This window comes from Thermobia domestica, chromosome 18 (assembly GCF_964235325.1).
Source record: "Thermobia domestica chromosome 18, izTheDome1.hap1.1, whole genome shotgun sequence".
Taxonomy (NCBI): domain Eukaryota; kingdom Metazoa; phylum Arthropoda; class Insecta; order Zygentoma; family Lepismatidae; genus Thermobia; species Thermobia domestica.
The window spans coordinates 126,424,430-126,447,218 of NC_137471.1; the positions used below are offsets into that span (position 1 = coordinate 126,424,430).

At 35.2% G+C, this 22,789-nt stretch overlaps 1 protein-coding gene across 1 annotated transcript in view; it reads left to right on the forward strand.

Moving 5' to 3' along the window:
• Nucleotides 1-12,489, forward strand: part of LOC145675534 (uncharacterized) — a 55,605-nt gene extending 43,116 nt beyond the window's left edge. The window contains exon 2 of the mRNA XM_081746021.1: nt 6,091-12,489. Within this exon, the coding sequence (XP_081602147.1) occupies nt 6,091-7,294 (1,204 nt within the window). The 3' untranslated portion in view covers nt 7,295-12,489. The remainder of the gene's footprint in view (nt 1-6,090) is intronic.
• The last annotated feature ends 10,300 nt before the right edge of the window (nt 12,490-22,789 follow it).

Sequence of the window (22,789 nt, forward strand, 5' to 3'; positions counted from 1 at the left end):
AGCTGGAATAATTTGAAATGTGGCATTGGCGCACAATCCTGCACATATCATGGACCGAAATGAAAAGATATGAACAAGAACTAAGGGAAACTAATGAACGACGACAGACCATCAAAATAATGGGAAATAGGAGAAACTCGGATAATAGGAAAAATCAGATAGAAAAGCAATAGTAGTAACAGGAAGAGGAAAACCAAGGATACAATATATACAGTTACGAAGTTGAGACCTTATCAAGGTATAAAACTGATCTCACAAGGGAAAGAACAGTTGCAAAATTTCCATGTTGGCCACGACCTATGGCTAGGGTAAACTGCAAAGCATCTATGATTTAAAGAGTGATTTCCAAAATTTACGATATGAGTGCTAGTTCTTTAAGGTTGATTAAAAAACTGATTTCATAAATCTGCGTAGCCAGTCCTAGCTCTTAAAGGAGATGTTCTCACCTGTAATCCATGCTTGAATGACATCTCGTAGTTTTGTTAGGTGATATACGTGCAGTGTAAATTAAACTTTGGAAGTGCTGTTTGCAAGCTCTGACATGAAAATGCCGTTACGGTGTCGTGTTATTCTATGAAATAACACTCGTTGAAATATCGCCCGGTAGAAGTTATTTTTTACACTCGAAACACATTCTTTTGTTATCAATAAATGAGTTTTTGTATTTCTTAAAGGTTATCTTAAATTTTGTTGACCAGTAGTTAGTGGAATCTAGGTTTGGTGAAACATCTTTACACTTCTGTTCCTTTCTTTTGACTTCATGGATTATTCCTGTGGTGAAATGGGTCTTTAAGGGGTCATACCGTGTATAGTACGGATATTTTTTACGCACTAATATGACATCTTGATTTAATTTCGCTTTTCTCACAGTAAATACAATGGACAAACCAATACTTGCAAGGTTGTCTCGATGGTCAGTTGGTTAACGCGTTGACATCTGGAATAAATGATCAAGGGTTCAAGTCGCGGCAGGTGAAATATTTTTCTTTCTAAATATTTCTCTATCTTCACATATATTATTAATACTTCTTTTCTTGCATTTCTCGTATTTTATCTTAGTTTATTTGTTCATGGATAAGGGTAGGTTAAATCAGGTTTCGTTATATATGCTTACACTTTCGTATCTTTTCTTCAAAATGGATTTCTATATGTTAACATTTATTAACGTTTATTTATTAATATCAGTTTAGTGGTGATGGGTTCGCGGTCATTAGGTAGGGATATGTTCGCAGAAAGTATAGAACGATGCCATAGCGCTTTTTGTTTACACAGCAATGTTTCCTTTATTCACAAAATTATTGCAAGTGTGTGCTATGCAATTAAACGTTTTACTCACTGTTGGTGCCGGGGTCATAAGTTTTCTGGACGTACACGCTCTTCTAAATCAGATATTTCGCCACTCATTATGTGTTAGTACATGTTTCAAAAATTACCTATGGATTGCTATTATGATAAAAAAAAATAGAAAACTTTATAATAAAATAGTATTAAAATGTTTCGTTTTATTTGATCCTGCACAATTTTTTACACTACATTTTTACAACAGCCATACCAGAACTAGTTTCGAATGTGAAGTAATATTACTATTTTTTTAAAATTATATACATAAGTTCCAATGGTATGCTATTGTTCATAACGCACATGAATACAAACACAGTTTTTCAGACTAAAACTAAATTGTGTGTACGTGACTGCAGTCTTGTAGAACGGATTTCTTCGTCCGTCCGTCTGCCAACGGGTATCAGCAAAATGGTTAAAAAAATATAGAGGAACATTTTCTTGCAATTTTTTCAGCCTCCAGAGAATAGTCTCCGTCTTCTTCTTTAACTCTCTATTCAACCAAAATTGGTTCAAATAAACCATTTCAAATTTAAGCGTTTATCGCTATACAACGAATATTGTAATATGCCGGGAATCGTTTCTTTCCAAACGATTCATCGTCTTAACACAACAATCATGACTATCGAATGTACTTTATCGAAACCAAAGATAGTTCAAATGTAGCATTCCATCCAGTTTCAAAAGTGATTTCCGTATAGAATAAACGGAAAATGCTTTCATGATGCTTTTTTACATATAGTTGAGCGTTCCTCGAATAGATTCAATTTCGCCCGTTAACTTTATACTCAAACAAAAATTACTCCAAACTAACCATTAGTTTGACTTAACGAGCAAAAACAATAGAACGAAATGGTAACCGGGAACGATAGTAACTGACTCCAAATGATCCTCTGTCCATATACAACACATAATCACTGTCTACAACGCTCTGCCAAAATGAGAAATTTTTCAATTTCCCTATTACTGCCAATTTCAACACCGGTTTCAATGTTTATTGCCGTAGGGCAAAAACGTTAACAGGGAAGGATAAGCGCTTTGCTGCCAATAGTTCAGCGTCTTAAAGCACATCTACTATGTTGTAATCTTACTCAAACCAAACATGGTTAATACTATTCACTTCCGGTTTGAACTTTCTTCGCCAGAGATTGGAAACAGCCAGAGGACGTCTTTCAACAAACCATTGAGCGTCAAACATAACATTACTCTTAGCAACACTCTACGAAAACAGGAAGTGGCTGAAATTTAATATTAATTTAGGTTTCGATACTTATTTCTATATGCCAATAATGTCTCGTTGTTAGTTGCGTTTTTACTATCAACTGAGCGTTGTAAGATAAGGTTTCAAATTTTGTACAAACCTCTATTCAATGCGGAGCAATTGAAATTAACCACTTCTGGTGTAAATATTTGTTATCTTGGGACGAAAATGGTAAGAGATGGTAACAAATGATTTTTAAAACCGATTGAGTGTATCAAGTGAACACATCACATTCGGCAGCACTTTACAAAAATCGAAAGTTGTTGAAAGTATCTGAACAGGTAATTTCAATACTGATTTCTGTAGAGTAACGATGATAAGAGATACCGAAATACGGTTTCGTACAATGGGTTCATCTTTTCAATAATAGGTCCATCTCCTCCGTTAGCTCTATTCAAACGGTAAGCATTTCAATTTAGCCATTTCAGGTTTCAACATTTATCGCTACCGAGCGGAAAAGGTAACAGATAGCGAAAGGCGGACTTTTGCAAACAATTCAATGTTAAAATTGAACGTATCGTAATTACCCATAGAACTCTGCAGAAACGAACATTGTTCAAATTTATTACTACATCCGGTTTTAATATATCTTTCAACTTTTATTGCCATAGAACAAAAATAATAGATATAACAAGAATCAGTTTTCTGCAAGCGATTGAGAATTTGAGTAGAATATATAATGAATATTCACGACACACAGATTCAGAAGTAGTTCAAATTCACTAGTAAATTCTCAATTTCAATATTTATTATCTTAGAGGAAGAATGCTAAAATCTATCAGGATGCTCATGCTATAATCGCTTCTCCATTCAAATGATATGTTCTTTTCCTCCCTTGGAATTCAATCCGAACAGGAGGTGGTTAGAATAAACCATTTCTTTTTTCAATGTTTATCGTCAGAAAACAAACACGGTAATAAATAGTGAGTAGCGTTTTGTTCAAACATTTTAGCATCTTAAACTTTTCAGCAAATCTCTACTATTTATAGGACTATATGAGAACCGCAACTGCTTCTAACTTAATATTACTTCGGGTTTCAATACTGATTTCCGTAAAGCGAAAATGGTAAGGAATATGATATACGGTTTTCTACACCTTGCCTGAAAACAATCCATCTTTCTCGTTGAAGAGGCTGCGGTGTCTCAGTGGTAGAGGATTCACCTCTGGTGCTTGCGTTCCCGGGTTCGATCTCAGCCTCCGCCAAGTGAATTTTGTGCATGGGTCTTCTCGGGGTTCTTCCGTTTCCTCCCACTCTTCATTCCACGATTTCATTCTTTACTCACCATCACCGTCTCCCTTAACCTAACCGGCATAACAGTGGGACATAAATCTCTAAGATTTCATTTCATTTCTTTCTCGTTGAAGCTCTGTACAAACCGGAAGTGGTTAAAATGATCGGTCTTCGGTTTCAACATTATCGTTATAAAACGAAAATGGTAAGAGGAATCGAGGAGCTGTTTTACAAATGATTATTACTCCTGTTCTCTGATTTTCATAGAGAAAAACTTAGTAAGATGTCGAGAAGGTCTTGTGGGATCAGATCAGCGTCCCAGCGATACGTTTTGCCTCCTTCTTTAATTTTCTGTTCAAATTAGAAGTACTTCAAATTAACGATTCTTGCAATATTTATAGGAGTAACAGATTAACGGATAGCAAGTAATAGCATTTTGAGATGTATCCAGGACCCAAGGAACATATTCTGCCTTCGATGTTGTTACTCTATGTCAACCACTTGTTACAGATGTGCTACTTCAAGTTATAGTATTGAGTTCGCATATTTTGGAAGTCTTAGTTTCATACTGTGAAACGATATTCACTTGTTTAACTTTGGTTTTGTATATCACGTTTAATACAGCCCACCATGTTGATACTGTTAATCGTAAAAAAAGTTTTTGCTATTGAACAGATATTTGGCAGAAGTTATGTGAATGGTTAAAACAAATATGCCGCTTCACAGTTTGTCGTTCACTGCCATTAATTTAAACATTTATTCTGATCTGAAATAATTTCCTAGTAATGTTATTTTGATCGTCTTTCAGCTAATGATGTGTTTTAACGCCCACAACCTTTTACCATTCTAAAATTTACGCTTATTATTTCACACATACCGCTAAGACCGTATCACTTGTACATAAATTGAAATATTTTACAAATTTTGTAACTTTTTAAACTTGATGATGATAGTTGGCTTAGTGTAAACAAAATGTTTCTGTGAGATTTTTAAACATCTTTTTCGTCCTTATTTCCATTTGTATGCTTTACTTTGAACGCTTCTTTCCGTGTACTAACTACCTTATAAAGAAAAGCTAAAGAATAAACCTCTTCCTACAAGAGTAATCCTCTTCCTGTCGTTATGATAACCATTTCAATGAACGTAAAATGATGAAATGCAGCTTAAATGTGGACATTCAACATATTCAATAATTTATTTCAAACAGTTTCGCTTCCTGTCTTTCGTAATGTCATGCATAACATATTTCTTCTATTTTTCGGTTTTAGAGTATGACATTTATATTCACACGCCCTTTTTACATTTAACGTAAAAAACAATAATTACTAAAGTGTTTCGTGATGCTAATAACAGTCGAGGGACATTGTTTCCAATGAGAACTTGTGATAGTAGGTTTCCAAACCCTGTATAGAATTTTGATTTCTCCGAATGGCATTACACCAGCTTATTACAAGGTTATTTTGAGCACAAATATACATGCACTAGTAATAATCTAAGAGTGACGAACGTGCTAATGCTTCTTCCACGTTATCTTAACGTTGAATTTTAGAATCGTAATATCATGTATTTCAAGTATATCTAAAAATTAGAAGAAATTCAAAATTTGTGCTTCTCCAAAAATTTTTATTAAATATGAGGTTTTAAATGTGTATCAGATATAATAACATAGCTATATATGAATATATGCAAATTTTGTAGTACTTATTAAAACTTACTATCTCAAAGTATCAGAATATGTAAAAACGCAGCTAGAGATTGGTATACTGAATGAAACGACGTATTTTGTGCAAAATTTTAAAAGTTTTTCCTTTCTTTGTTTCTTTCCGATCATACTAACGGACATTCTTTTGTAATTGCAATTGCAAGAACTTCATGCGATTTTTACATTTTCTGACAAAAGTTAATGGTATATAAATATTTTTACTGACAACGGACACCTATTTTCACTTTTAATAATGAAAGGTTTATTCAACATAGCACAAAATATATATGTTGTTATGTATTTGAGTTAACTCTGATATCATATATAAAACGGATTGTACAATTTGAATTAGTAATGCAAACTACAACCTCTTAATTTGAGAATAGACAGATTTTGAAAATCATCGATAGCTCTCGCTTCCATATTTCTACAAGATTTCAAGTAATAGAACAAAAATACGTAATTTTATCGCGAAATATAGATAATGATTTCATTTCTCTGTTCTTACTTATTAATTACCTTTATTAACATTTCCTTGTTTGCTGAATTTCTTACAGGCAAGATAACCTATTTGCTATCCACAGAGAAGCGAATACGTGTATTACCTTAAAGGAAACAATTTCTCATTCAGATCAGAAATGTCATATTTCGAAGAAGTTTTCCAGAGGATGCAATCGGTCACGTTTGTCAAGATACAGGCTAACACACAGTAGTGAAAAGCGTCGATCGTACCGAAAGGGTGATAATTGCTATAGTCAAAATTCAACTTTATCAAGTCAGATGTTTTTACATACAGGTAAGATTTCCCACAGTTGCCAAGAGTGTGGAAAGGTATTTAGTCAACGTTCAGTCCTAGCAACGCACATGTTGACACACAGAGGTGAGAAATCCCACACTTGTGGAGAGTGTGGAAAGGGATTCAGTGTACCTTCCAGCTTGGCAAAACACATGCTAATGCACACAGGCGAAAATCCTTATACATGCGAAGAGTGTAAAAAGGGATTTGGTTACCGTTCCAGTTTGGCTAGACACATATTAATCCACACAGGAGCAAAACCTAACACATGCCAAGTATGTGGCAAAGGATTTAAACAGCGTTCACACTTGCTTACACACATCTTAATCCACACAGGAGAAAAGGTTCATACGTGCCTGGAGTGTGGTAAGGGATTTAGTAGACGTTCGTGTTTGGCTACACATATGTTAATCCACACAGGAGAGAAAGTTTATATATGCCAGGAGTGTGGAAAAGGATTTAATAGACGTTCACATTTGGCTACACATATGTTAATCCACACTGGAGATAAACCTCACAAATGCCAAGTGTGTGGTGAGAGATTTAAACAGCGTTCACACTTGGCTGCACACACCTTAATCCACACAGGAGAAAAAGTTCATACATGCTTGGAATGTGGAAAGGGATTTAGTAGACGTTCGTATTTGGCAGAACATATGATAATCCACACAGGAGAAAAACCTTATAAATGCGAGAAGTGTGGAAAAAAATATTGTTACCGTTCCAGTTTGTCCAGACACATATTAATCCACACAGGAGCAAAACCTCACACATGCCAACAGTGTGGAAAAGGATTTAGACAACGTTCATCTGTAGCTTCACACATGTTAATACACACAGGAAAAATTCCTCATAAATGCAAAGAGTGTGGAAAAGGGTTTAGTAGACGTTCACACTTGGCTACACACATGTTGAGTCACACAAGAGAGTCTTCGCAAGTTTCAAGTGAATGGGAAGGGATTTAATTGATGTTCGAGTTTGGCCGCACATAGGTAAAAAAATTTCGTTTTTCCAAAGAGCAAAGACTAGCACTTTCTTAAATTTCACATTTAGCAAATGACATGTTAGTCCACGCGGGACAAAAGTCTTGGAAGTGAGAAGTCTGAATCGACATTTAAACAAATATAAATTTAGCAAATTACATCTTGAAAACAACTGAGTTACCAGACACATGCGAAGAGTGCGGAGGAGTGTTTGCATTCAAATTTAGCAAGACATGTTACTACACATAGGTGCAAAACTTTTGAAAGACGGAGAATGTGGAAAGGGATTTGATTCGAATTTATGCTGGGCAAGACAATTTAATATACACAAGTGGAAAACTTCACACATGTGAAAAGTGTGTAAAATTATTTGGTCTACGTTCAAGTTTGGCAAGGCATTTTACACAGAGATGAAAATTTCACACATGGCAACACAGGTAAAGAGAAGATTTATATGAAGCTCAAATTTTGCAACGCACTTGTTAAGACACAATGGGAAAAGATATATTACTATATAGGTATAAATGGACTACAGCGTTCTAAATAGACAGTAATGATTTAATTAAAAATCATATTTGGCAACATATTTATTAATATAGATGGGTAGAAACTGCTTGTATCAAAACTTTGAAAAATGATTTAATCGAAGTTCAATTTTGGGAAGACATCCCATACAGGTAAACATGGTGTGCAAAAGTATGAAAATCGTATACTAAGTTTTTTTTTTGTTTTTTTTTTTGAAACACGTTGTAAGATGTGTTAAACGATTTACTGAAGAATCATGTTTGTACATGAAATCATACAGTCAGGTTACAAATGCAAAAACATACAAATGCGGAACATTTTAGCTTCTTAGTTGTCAATCGTGTGCAATAAATCTCAATATCGCGTTTCTTAAGACGAATGTTAAGCTAAAGGTGACAAACTTTCTACGTGCCTTAAAGTGTGGTAAGAGTTTCTCGATCAGATGTCTTACGTTTTAGGTAGCCCTGCACTAAAATTTTCGCTTTCCATAATTTCGCAATACTGGAGTACTAGCTGGAAAATTCACACATTTCGGCAACTGAAAGGTACGAAATGCTGGATCCGTTGTACTGGTATTATGATCACGTCTGCTTATTTTAATTCTCCTAGTTTTGCGACTCGAAATCGAGTTGACGCTAAATGATGTATTAACAAAGCTCAACTGGGTATCATGGGCTATCTCATTTTCCTTATTAATATCGGTGTCATATTTCATCTTCTTGACAAACGGCAATTTCCCTTCGCCTGCATGCACTTGAATAGAAATGTTGCTTTTAGGCTCGGTTACGCTGAACGTTTCTAACAAATTAGTTACTTACAAAGCGCTTACTACGTAAAAGACAATTCACTTGATGGGCCTAGACTTTAAACTATCAATTTGAAAGTGCTTTGTACTATCAATTTGAAGTTGTACCAAAAACAAATTTGAATTTGCTAAGTCGCGCAAAACCAGTTACATGTGACACAAAACGTAATTGTCTACAGATGCAAATAATGATCCTTCGTTTGTCACTATCTCTACACTGCATATTCCCTGTTCCTGACTATAATTGAGTTTCTGGTTTATTTTGCACGTACCTTCCACACGTAGGCCGGCTCGAATTCAAGAGTGTTTCAAATTTTTCTTTCGCCAACACTTCTTCGCGTTGTCGTATTTTATCGGTATGCTTATGCTCAACCTGTGCTGTTTGCATGCATTCACAAAACGCTATGAGGTTTTGCTTACATTCCGCTACTCTATTTTTAATTTCAGCGGTTTTTAAATCAACGTTGTTAGCCTAGTGAACTAATTCGAGACGCACTTTCAGTTAAGGAGTTGTTAGTCAATGTAATATCACTACACAAAGTATAAAATCTTTTTCTAATTCAAATCGGTTCTGCGTGTAATCATTCTCTAGTTTGGGTATGGAATGTTTGCATTCACCTACTGATTACACTAACTTTTGCTCTAATTTAGTGGACTGTTTCTGTAACAACACTTCTAACTAATTAATCGTAATGGGTTCCATATGGATGTAAACGGTGAACAACGGTAAAATACGAACGCTTAACTTCAACAACAAAGTGTAAACAAACAGCTTTCTAAAATATAATATTTCAATTTTTCAAACGATTTATTTCACTGATTTAAATGCTTCAATTTGTAATGTTACAATTGTAAGCAGATTTAAATTAACACAGTTACTCAATAAACTAACACCATGCACAAAATAATTTTTCATATTCATTAATTTATTTTTGAATCAAAGATGCAAATGATGTAACTTGTGTGTATGTGTGTGATCAACTACGGTCTACTGACAGGTGTTTGTTCGTCTGCTACGCATAACTACGTGACTCGAATTCTGGCCTCTATCCGCAAACTCTGCAATACTTATTCTACATACTATCAGGTTTTCCTAAGTAAAACAGTAATATATTCGGTCACAATTACATCCGAAGATTATATTCTGTCCTGTTATGCTCCCCATGTTGGAAAGAACCGTGTTCTTCGTCGTGGTTAGAATTTCATGAGTATGACCGTAACATTTACGTCTGTTTTCTCCCACGCTACAAAGTGTACACCTTTCTCTCTCTGTGTGTGTGTGTTTGTTTGTATATATATGTGTGTGTATGTTTGTCACATTTAATCTCTCCCAGCTCTGCCACGGCGAAGCACGATTTCATCCAATACCTACATTCTTGTCATATCCGTGGCTGGGAGAACGGCAGACAGAAATATAAGTGCCGTAAAATGAAAATATGTGCATGTGACTGAACTATGCACAGATAACAATAAATTAAAATTAGCTCGAGGATCAAATCACAAAGCCTAACTAAAGTGTGTAAAGAATATAATGAAACTTAGTATAATGTATACTACATCGAAAATAACATCAATAGATTACAAACACACAAATAAATGTTTACTTATATATTTATGGTGGCTTTTACGTCGTCGAGGTGGCAACGCGATTAATAAATTTTCATTTACTCCCAGTAATCTTCTACCGGTCAACTCCTTCAGGAACATCGTAGTTCTGGTGTCGAGTCGCATTTGGTTGCAAAGGTCTACAATAGGCTTCATAATAGGGATTTGGACTGGTCTACGTTGAAGCACTTACAGCAGCACAATAATTATCCTAGAGTTTCAGTCGTGAGGGTTCCAACTGGCGCACAGTTTCTTAACACGTACGAGTGTAGGCTAGTATCCTGGTATACGAGAAATAGTGTACACAACAAAAGAAAAGTTCACTCTCATGAACACGGAGTTCCCTTTTATACCTGGGATTTGATCGCTTGATTTTTGATCAATAGTCTAGCCTTTAATACTCAAGCCTTTCAGGGGAACGCATATAAAGCAACGACGCGTATCAACTTAAGATGACACGTCCGACTTGTAATCAAGGGCGTCCCACCGAACGATGATCGACGCAAATCGTGCGTCGTCACAAGCATAAGAATGACGGGAGATCCCCTAGCGAACCTTGACTCTTTTAGGTACAGTTTAGCGTGGGTGAGAGTCCCGAAAATCAAACATAAAGGGGATTATTGACCAATCAATTCTCAGCTACAACAGTGCGTGGGTGACGGGTGAGAGTCACGAAAATCAGACACAAAGAAACAGTCACCAGAAATGCTGCGATCACGAGATCGATTTCTCTGTCGTTTATATCTGTAGCCCCCATATATAGCTGTAGAGTCGAACACAGGTGCATAACATTCTAAACTGATGAAATAAACTTTAGATTATTCATTCATATACGAGGCTTGCTTAATAAATTTCAAAATTAACAATGTATTTTTGAATGTCTTTTGAATTTAATAAAATGTGCCTGGAGTCGGCAACAAGTCTCACTGTTTTCTTACCATCTGTGTTGGGTATTCTAAATTATATTAAGTAAACAACAAAAATAACGGTATATCGTAGAATTTCCAGCTAGAGATATTGTGCGATACGTAGCCGAACACAGACTCTTCCCGTAACCTAACTACTTGGCTCACAATGGAAATGTTAAAAACAGAGGTAGCACAAATACTCTTCCTGAAAAAGGAGCACGAACTTCACTTTTCCTACGGTTTGTTGCCATCTCTTTTTGCTTAATGCACAGACAACCTATATACATACAAAGCTTCCCTACGGCCAAACTTAACATACTTATTTATGTTGTGGATACCCGCGACTTCCAAATTCTGTCCAAAATTTTTGATCCTCCAGCGATAAGTTTTCCACATAGCTTTCCTTCTCAGTTTACCTAGTTCCACCCAAAAGCTATACCAAGGCATAACTTGCTCCACCTTATATACTATATCTGAATACTCCTCACCTATATCAACAAACGATTCCAAACCCAGCACCTATTACTTCATACAGTATCTAATGCCTCGCTTTACATCCCACACCACATCGCTATTATCATACCCCTTGTCCCTACTGTTTACTCCCTATCAGTTCACTTTAACCCGTGAGATTTGTTGTTCTTAATTATATCTGATTATGTTATTAGCAACTCCCACTCTTTCATCCATCATATCATGCACAGTAATCACCTTCTACTCAATTTGGTTTTCCCTGTTCTCATCATCACATAGAGCTGACCCTACGCTGGAAACAGGTTCCTTTGTCTGATTTACAACACTTATGCGTTATCCTGTGCTTCACACCTGCCTGATTCTCCGTCGTCGCTATCACTTTTCCTTTTCCCGTAATTGTATTATATTTATTTATTGAATCATTCAGCCTATATTAAGTTTGTGTTAAATACGTATACTTCCTTCATGATCCTAATTATCTAAGTTCCTTACGTCCAAGCTTTTTATTTATTTTTTTGGCTTTCTCTTTCTGATTTCTTTGTTAGTTGTTATGACATACAATTTTACAATAGAGCACATACCTTACAATTGTATACCATATTCTTATACATACAATTGTAAAATTGTAATAGAATACAGACCAATACTTATCTTTTGCACGGTAAATACCTTTTCATTACTCAACTTAGAGAGGGTGTAACCTTCTCATAGGTAGCTTGCCATTTTGGAAATGATACTAAAAGTGTTTTCCATATATGATACGGAAAACAATGAAACGAAATATATTCCACATATTTAAAAAAATGTTTTCTAATACGTTATTTGTAATATTTTCTATTTTTACGAGAAAAAGTATTAAATATATATTTTTGAAAACATTTAGAATATTTTAAAAATAAATTATTTCGTAATATAAGAAATATTTTTCAGAAATGTTTTAAAAAGGTTTACCTAATTTTTACAAAAGTATTTTGGTAATCTTCTCCTATAACTTAAATATTTTCCTATAATATTTTAGTACTATTTTCAGAATATTTTATCGAATTTTGAATATAAAACTTTAAAACAGGTAAAAGAAAACATTAAAAATGAATAGAAAATGTTTTCCATTGTGTTTTGGAAGATATTTTGTGTCTTTAGTGAACAACATTTTCTGATATAGGTCTATTATAGAAACATTTTTAAATTGTTTTCAGAATATACTCTTCCGTTACTGGATAAAATATATTCCTTGTTATATCTGAGAAGTATACCAAATATTTGCCGGAAATATTTTTAAAATGTGTTTGGAGAACATTTAATGAAGTACAGGAAACAGTGGCGTTAAATAAGCTTTCCGGGCTTAACCCCCCCCCCCCCGAAATTCGTTTTACTATATTAAAGTAAATGAAATATCCTGCACAATTTTCACATTTCCAGGAATAAAGTTAGCAAAGATTCCCTCCACGAAACAAAATCGTAAATACGCCACTAACACGATGTGCATTTTAGAACGTTAGTTGGAAAATAATGTAAGAAAAATTTTCACAAATTGTAATAGAAATATTGTGATGAATGTAATGTAATATGTTTTCAATGTTGAGAGCAGGAGTAAAAGGGGATCTGAAAAGGTGGGGGGACGGTAGTTAGCGGATGACGTCACGCCGTTCCCCCTGTCTATCTTTGCCCATTGTAATTTTTTTAGGAACTGGGGAGACCCGTATATATCTTTTCGATGTGGGGGCGGCGTCCCCCCGCACTTTTACCACTGGTTGAGAGAGAAAATGTTTTCGAAGTAACACTAAAAATGTTTTACATACATGATAAAGAAAACAGAATAGGCCTATGAACAGAGTAAAATGTTTTCCAACATGTCATTTACAATCTTTTCTATTGTTACAAGAAAACATATAAAATATAATTTCTAAAATATTTCCAATATTTTAAAAATAATTTCGTTCGTAATATAAGAAATATTTTTAAAACGCCTATTAATTTTGTATGGAAATATTTTTGTTACCTTGTTCTCTAAATTAAATGAAATAACTTCATGCAATATTTTAGAATTATTTCCAGAATATTTTATCGAATGTTGAATAAATTCTCTCACGAGATTATCGTAGTAGTATTATTAGCAATCATTATACTAATTATAGCAGCATCAAAGAAATATACTTGTTAAAAACTTGAAATTTATTATATCCAGTGTGACATCGCATAGGCATTTATGTGAAATTGCAAATTAGCATCGCTACATCAACCGTCCTTTGTTTGTCAGAAGTACCAGCATTCCTTGCGCGCTATGTTGAATTTGAGCTGTATTTACCTTGAAAAGACAAGACACAGACAGCGGCAACGTTCTTTTGCGCCACTTATGTGACGCTTCTACAAACAACAAGACAAGACACGACAAGAACAACATACAAGAAAAGTCGGTAAGTATAACGATTACATAAAATAATTTAGTTTTATTGTCTGTATAATAACTTAAATGAGAAATTTAGGTTTACAAATGAATAAAGGCATGTGGGATGCTAGATTGTCTCCTAAATGATTTGCGCTAGGTGATTTGAAATACGTCACATGGTATAGATGAAATTCAAAGGGAGCGTCAGAAGTAATTGTCGAAAAAATAAAGTTATTTTATGATTTGCGTATATGTATATACACGCTGCCGCATGTATAACGTAAAAAGTACAGTGCAAGAAATATAAATCAGCTTGTACTACGTGACCACTAAAAAGCACCAATAGGCAGGGTTCTAGAACACAGGTTCCTCATCCCATTTATCTGTAATAAAGACAGAAATCAACGTGCCCTGCGGAGCTCTAACCCGCCTTCACTTGCTACCGCTCGCTCGGCAATACTATGTGAATTAAATATTTTACTTTGGTACAGAAAAAAACACCTATTAACATATATGGCGGACCTGTGTTCTAGAACCTTCCCGCACCAATACTATCTGAGTCAGAGCATTGCGAAGGTGGAGGACATCAGGAGCGAGGGGATGCTTCCAAAGGGAAAAGATGCGGGCAAGTCTTTACTTTAGGCAAGGCAGTGATAATAACCAATTGATCTGAACCGGTTCCTGCAGTAACAGTTCCCAAGAAAGAAAAAGAAAAGAACGTGCCCTGCTGGGCTCTAACCCGTCTTCACTCGCTAACGCTAGCTCGTCAATACTATGTACTGACATAAAATCACTACCATGCCCAAAGTAAAGAGTTACAAAAGATGCGTACATTATCATTTTTATGACAGGTTAGAATAATTCTGCGTGCAGTTTTACTTCTGGTTTGTCACTCAAAGCAGTGTTTCAGAAGTAATGTTCCGGGGGCATTGCTCATGCTATTCTAGTTATTATTGTAAACGTATTATTTTGGTCTGCTCCGGGGAGCCACTACCCTCCCAAAAACGGGTCTGGAAGAAACACTGCTCGAAATTCTTAGTGCAATATAATTCTTTCGTTACTTTCCTTCTTGTTGTCTATTAAATGATTTTCGCTAAGCGATGTATACATTTTTGAGTTGCCATAGATAAAATTCAAGGGGACCGTCAGAATTAATTGTGGAAAAATTACAATTCTTTAACGATTTGTGTATTACACTGATTCCTGATGTGTGGATAAGAAGTACAGTACAAAAAATACAAACCAATCTGTGTTAGGGAGCTACTAAAAAGCACGAATGCCATCTAGCCGAGTCAGGGAGCAGACGTTTAAACCGAGAACAAATTGTGTAGATAAAATGTGATGTGAAATATTTTTCGTAAAGTAATAAGAGTGTTAATGTAATTATTTCTGTCATTGCACAGCTTATTGAAATGGATTTTGAATGCAAATAGGGTAGAAGTAAGCGCCGGGAATGTGTGGTTTATACGTCAGTTGTGGACATCTGCGATGGCCGTAATGTGAACTTTTTTTAAAGAATTCTGTAATAAAGAGAGAAGGATTATAAAGTTTCTGCAGAGTCATGGTATGGTGAAGCGCGTAAAATCAAAAAGAAGAAAAATTCAGAACAGAGGCTATAGCCCTACATACACTATTTTCTGTTGTAAAGGTAAGAACGAAAGGCGGTGTAACACTCGTGTATTAGCTGTGAAAGTTTTCTTTTTAAGGATCGAAATTAAGTGTTTTTGAAGATAATAATTAAAAATATTGTAAATGTTTTTCCACCATCCTCCTTTATGCGTACCCCTTCCCTTGTCGCTGACGTGCGTGCTCGCTATGCTGTCGCTCGGGCCCCCCTGCTGTGCTTCTGGCCTGACTCAGATAGTATTCGTGGTTTTTTACTGGCCACCTAGCAGAAATTGTTTCGCTTTTTCTTTTAGAGCTCCTCATTTAGTTCATAGGGGGCGCGGTTGCTCAGTGGTAGAGCATTCAACTCTGGTGCTTGGGGTCCCTGGTTCGATCCCAACTCGCGCCGTGTGGACTTTCCCGTGGGTTTTCTCGGGTTCTCCCGTTTCCTCACACTTTCTTCATGCCATCATTTCACTCATTTCTCATTATCACCGTCTCCTTTAGCCTAACCGGCATAACCGTGGGACGTTAAACTTAAGGATTTCTTTTCGTTTAGTGCATGTTCTGCAAAAGGGAACCGAGAGATGCGAGAAATGCGTCAAAATTTGGTAAAACAGTCTGCTCGAGTGTGGCCTAATTCTGCATGCAGGTTTACTATTGGCGTGCCGCTCGAAATAATTGTTGGAAAATTAAAATTCTTTCGCTAATTTTCTTATTGTCTCTTAAATGGTTTGCGGCAGGCGACATGTAAATATTTCACTTGGCATATATAAAATCAAAGAGGGCCATCAGACTAGATTTGCCGAAAGATTACAATTATTCTTTTGGGATTTGCGTGTAATATATATAATATATATATATTGTATTCTGGGTTTGCCCAAGTGGGCCCAGCCCGGAAAAACCCACCTGGGTTTTTGAGCTTTTCGTTAGTATATTATTGGTGCAATTAAGGTGGTCACATTGGAAGTGATTCTTATTAGATTTTGGACTTTCCTTGGGCGAATTAGTTGCTTTCACGTTAAGATATACAACATTCAACGTAATACATTTATAAAGTTCTGGATGCACTGGATACATTTAAAAAGCCGTACTTTAGATTGAGATAATTATAGAACAAATTAATGTATGGATTGTGCTTATAGCCTATCTGAAGTAAAATATGCAATTTTATATTTTAGAAAATACTTTCCGTGAATAGTGTGCTCGCCCTCTCCCCGACGCCGAAGGACATTCTCCCTCATACATCTGATAGGTTTAGGGCCATAGGTGCTGGTACTACTAGTAAATATGTAGTGTATTAAACACTTCAGTTTAGTTATTTGTTGCTAGTTTTCAAATAAGGTTTCTGTAGAATCAACAGCAGCAATAGCTTACAAATTGGTGTCAAATTTAAGAATCTTAATGCTCGGACTTTCGAAGAGTACGTAACGCTTACTATTTCAATTGCTGCATTCAAACTTCATACTAGTGGAAGTTTCGATGTACAGTAAAGAAAGCTTGCATTTTCGGAAAATAATAATAAACCTTCGGTGCGAAAGAAGTGCTCCGGAAATTCCCGCAATTAAACGCACAAAGCATCGGAACTGTATACATCAAGAATAAAACTATTTGAAAAATATGAAATATAATCTTCGAGTTTTACGTTCCACGTATATGCCATTTAGGCTAAAGGAGACGGTGATTATGAGAAATGAATGAAATGGTGGAATGAACAAAGTGGGAGGAAAGGGAAGAATCCCGAAAAAACCCACGAGCACGGTGTTTGTCCACCAAAAAGTCGACACGGCGTGAAATGGAATCGAACCAGGGACCCCAAGCACCGGAGGTGAACGCTCTACCACTGAGCCACCGCGCCCCTAATAAAAGTATTTACTTTATGAAATATGAATTATACAAGGTGTTTCAAAACAACACCGACAGCGTTTGGGAGATGATTCCTGACACCAAGATAAGACAAAAAGTATAGATCAACCTGGGTGCACAGAGGCTTCCTTTCGGACTTATAGGCTGCCGAAAATGTGAAAAGATGAACTTTAATTGTCTATAGCGCCAAAACTCGACGTAGTCGTGTCGAGACTTCACTTAGGAACTAAAATGTGTACTATCCAAAAATACAGGTTTCAGAATCCTGCGGTACTCACGCAACAATTTTTATACAAGGAACTTTGCTACGGGCATATAATTTGAAGTACTCACCAACTACCTTTTTTTCATGTCTTCGGCAGCTTATAACTCCGAAAGGAAGCATTTGTTCACCTAGGTTGATCTATACTTTTGTCTTATCTTGGTGTCAGGTATCACCTCCCAAGCGTTGTCGGTGTTGTTTTGAAACACTGCATATATATTAATTGTTTTAAATTAATTTTCTGGGAGAACGGTCTTGCAACAAGTGCTCGGGAAATTCCAGTAATTGAACGCACAAAGTCTCGGAAGTGAACTTCAACAATAAAACCATTTATTTTACGCGAGAAAATATTTAATTTTATTTTAAGACATTTTGAAACATTTATTTTATAAAACATGAGTTATAGATTGAGTTGTTTTAAATTAAATTAATATATTTGCTTTAAATTAATATATTTGATTTTCATATTTGGCGAATGTCACTGAGGGTATTGAGCTGATTCGTTCTACATTTGTTCGTTCGTCTGCCTGTATAACACATACAACAGGGTACCACTTTCCGTCTTTTAAGTTTAAATTTTCAGGGTACGAGACACACTAAATCTCCTGTACAGACTTTGGCGACATAGTAACCTAAAATTTCAAAATAGCGGTCATCGACACCGCAGTTCTCTGTTTTTTAAGTTGAAATTTTCAGAGTAGAAGCACAAGACACTCTACATTAATTGTATATATTTTGGCGGCCATCCAACGTAAAGTTTCAGAATGACAGTCATTTATCAAAACAACAGTGAATAGAAAACCGTTGCAAGTTGTGACAATCATAATCTTGAAATATAAATCAGAATTTAACATTTTTACCCCAAAGGCGTTGGAATACTTTAAAAGAACTCAATTAAACCCGAAAATACCCGAAAAACCCCATATGGGCCCAGGTGGGTTGAGCTTTTTCAAAAAAGACTGGGTTTTCAAACTCTGATCGTATTGTATTTATTTTTACCCGTTTTCATACAAATTGTTCACAACGTGAACGTATGAGTTGGACGCGTCACAAGAACATTGAATGTGTTCTTATTTATATATTTAAATCTACATGCAATAATAAAATAGCGTCAATTTAAGTAAAAGAGATACAATTTTTCATTATTCTAATTTACATACAACAATATAAAACAATACAACTGTTAATAAAACCTTACATTATACATATGCTAAAATATATATACACTTTAAACCTTATTTACTACAGACATTTTAAATATAAGTGATTATGGATTTGCGAGATATTCTTCTACAGAATAGAAGCAGTGCTCGAATAGGGAGTACTTGATTGCTTCATTGAAACCGGATGTTTTGTTTTTTAAAGTGGAAGGAAGCTTGTTATAAATATTCACTGCCATAGGAAATGTACTATTCTTATGCACTTTTAAACGTGAAGACTACATGAAGATCCGACGCTTGTCTTGTATTATGCATATGAATATCAGGAAATCTGTTCAACAGGAAATTGCTTGTACCTGTCTATATGTCTTTTCTTACAAATTTTCGAAATTCATATATATATATATATATATATATATATATATATATATATATATATATATATATATATATATATACATGGAAGAGAAAAGATTTCAAAGAAATTTAAATAGAGGTTTAAAAGAAGTTCGAAAAGAACTAGTGCCTAGAATAAAAACCAACCAAAAGTCATACTAGTAGTGCTTTACTTGTAAATATAAAATACAGCTTCTGTACACTGTGTAGAAATACGGCGCCGGTGGAAAATAGTATCTTATACAGTTGTCTTTCATATGCACTTACGTATTTTATCCGTCGTAAAGCATTTGTAATAATTTTACACTTGTAACGCTTCACTTATAAACCTAAAATACATGTATATTACTTTGAATTTAATTCTATCGCCTGCAGAAATTGATTTTCTATAAATGTGTCTTTTCATGCAAAGTTTTGAATTTTACCTGTATATCTTCCAAAATGTGGTGCGCCAAAAGTAAACCAGGACCTAAAATTTAAAGGTCTGAGTGACGACTGATTGATCCTCGCACAAGCCAAGCCGATTAACTTAAAAGCCTGAAATTTGGACAGTACATAGGATTTGTGACGTATGGTACCACTAAGGAAGATTTTTTGGTAATTCTACGGGAAAGGGGAAATAAGGGGTGGGAAGTACTTTAATAAGGTGGCCATGTCTCTAAATCTCGTAGGCTTAGATGCTTCAAGTTTTATTTGGACTTTTCATTTAAAATAATTTGATACGTTTTTTGTTTTTTTTTAATATTTTAGTAAAAATGGGAAGATAAGAGGGGAAAATGAAAAACCGGGGATGGGTTTGCAATTATTATAATCAAATGTCGATATCCCGGAACATTTGAAGATTAGGAACATGGAGTTTGGACTCATCATTTAACAATTAGACACGTATTTCAGTTTTTTAAATTATTATTATTTTTTGACACAACTTAGAATGGAAGAAAAAGGGCAGATACGCGGAAAGGGGTGAAAAGCGTTTTAATAAGATGGCCACATCACCGAATCCCTTAAGCTTAAAAACTTGATGTTTTGTATTTAGGCTCCTCATTCAAAATAATTTGTACGTGTTTCACTGATTTTTTATATTTTAGTAAAAATTTGAAGAAAAGAAGGGCAAAAAAAGGTTTTGGTTTGAAGGTTAGAAACATGGAATTTGGTATTTGCACATCTAATTTAAAATAATTAGATATGTAATTAAGCTTTATTTTTTAAATATATGTCCTAGAAGGGAAGAAGAAGGGCGCTGACCTCGATGGAGGGAGAATGGAGCTGGTAAAAATTAGTAGACACGTGTCCGAGAGTTTTTGAAAATTCCGTATATTACAGTGAAAGGGGCTTAATTGTTGGTCTGACAGCGAAGCGAGTACGTTTAGAACTAGTTGAAACGTTTAGAAAGTACGTAGTTCATCTCTGCTGCATGCGGTCCTTGGTTCGATCCCAGCTCGTGCCAAGCGGGCTTTGTGGTAGACAAACCGTGTGCGTGTGTTTTCTCGGGGCTGTCCCGTTTCCTCCCACTTACTTCATTCCACTATTTCATTCATTTCTCATCATCAGCGTCTCACTTAATCTCGATGCATAATCATGGGACGCTAAACTAAATGTTTCATTTCAACTTAATTTCCATGTAAAAGTACCTGCTTCTTGAGTTATACATAATATTTTCAATCTATGAACAATGCTAAACTAGTGTATTAATATAGGTTGCTGACCTTATAGTGCCTACAATTCTGAGAACTATGATGTGGTGGACAAACACCGTGTGCGTGGGTTTTCTCGGGGTTCTCCCGTTTCCTCCCAATTTCTTCATCCACCATTTCATTCATCTCTCATCATCACCGTCTCCTTTAGCCTAACCTGCATCAACGTGGGATGTAACACTCAAAAATTTCATTTTTTTCTTATAATTATGAATTCTGGTAGAACAACTTCGTGTAGGCTTTGCTTTGGAAGTAATTTGGAAAGACGTGACTTGTTCAATGCATGCCGGAAAGTATCTCTCATCCATGTTGAAGTTCGCGAATAATTTGTGTTTTCTGCATTACCACTCCCTGAATAAAGCGTGGGTGTAAAGTCAGTTCTTATCCTTAACAATGTATATTTCTAAAAGTAAACAACCTATCACAGTTTTATTTTCATCGAATACATTATTAGAGTGTACCATTTGGTTAAGTTACATTTCAACGTATACACCCGCATTTTCCACAACTTCTAAAATGTTAACAGTATTACACGCTAGCTAAAGCTGATGCTAGTTTCTAGGATAATCTAGATTAAAAATAGGAATTGACTTTACAACCACCGTGTATATTCTGAAACTGTTAAATTATTCCTTGTCTTCCTGTAGATTTCGTAATATTTTTTATAGATACGTTGCTTTCATCAATGCCTAATTTACAACTGCAGGGTTGGCTGGTTTAAACAAAAAAAACTTTAAATCATGTGAACTTCATGGTGACGTCTTCACATATCGCACCATTTGCATTAGGTTTATCTACTTTTCACCTTTTAATCAAGGGGTCCCGTGTTCAATTCTCGGTCGAACCACAACCCATCTTTCAAATGTAAACCAAGTAGCGTTTCAAAGTGTCCCTTTAAGCGAAAGTCTTCTCCATGATAACCTTGGTATTTCATAAGGATGTTAAGCCTAAACATACGTAACGAAACCAAATTATATATTTCTACTTGCCTGAATGCCTGTTCTTTTATAAAGAAGCCAAGGTTGCTTAAATATATTGATAGAAATTGGCAAAATGTATCGACTGCCTACGTAGCTTACATCAGCTTGGATTTGACTTTGTTTTAATTTTGTTGAATGTTATATACATAACAAATTTGTAATTTAATATGATACGTTGACCTTAAAATTTTACATACAAATACATTTAAACTAATAACAGGATTTTTTTAATGGCTAAGGCGGGAGTTTACCGATTTATATGTAATTCTGTATATTGTTTTTACTTGTGTAACTGCTTATCTTTTTGTAATTCTGAAATGTCTCTTGGCAATTATATTAACAAGTAGGCCTATGTAAAGATCAGTACAACGTATTTATATCAGGAGTCCGTGAGTGAGTCGGCAATCTCATTTGTGACCAACTAGTCCCGGTTTCGTCTCGAAATGGACAATTTTTCTTGGATGTAAGTCGAGAAACGGTTTGGATTCCCTTCCAGCATAACCTTGTTGTTGCATAATAACACCAAGACGAAACAAACTAATTTCTGTCCATATCTAATATAAATACATAGAGTAAGTTATTTAAACAAAAAAACTTTTTTTGTTTTTTCAATAAAAACCATGGTTTTTGCCAACCCTGTACAACTGCTTGAAAATTAGTATGTAACTTTCTTTTATTGGGAAAACGAAACGTCAGTGCAAATATTAATTTTTGAGGATGCGCCAATTGCAACTAACTCGGTGACACTGTCGTCTAAAATCAATGTAATTTGTTTAAGATCATCAGTTGTATGCTCTAAATTTCCATTACT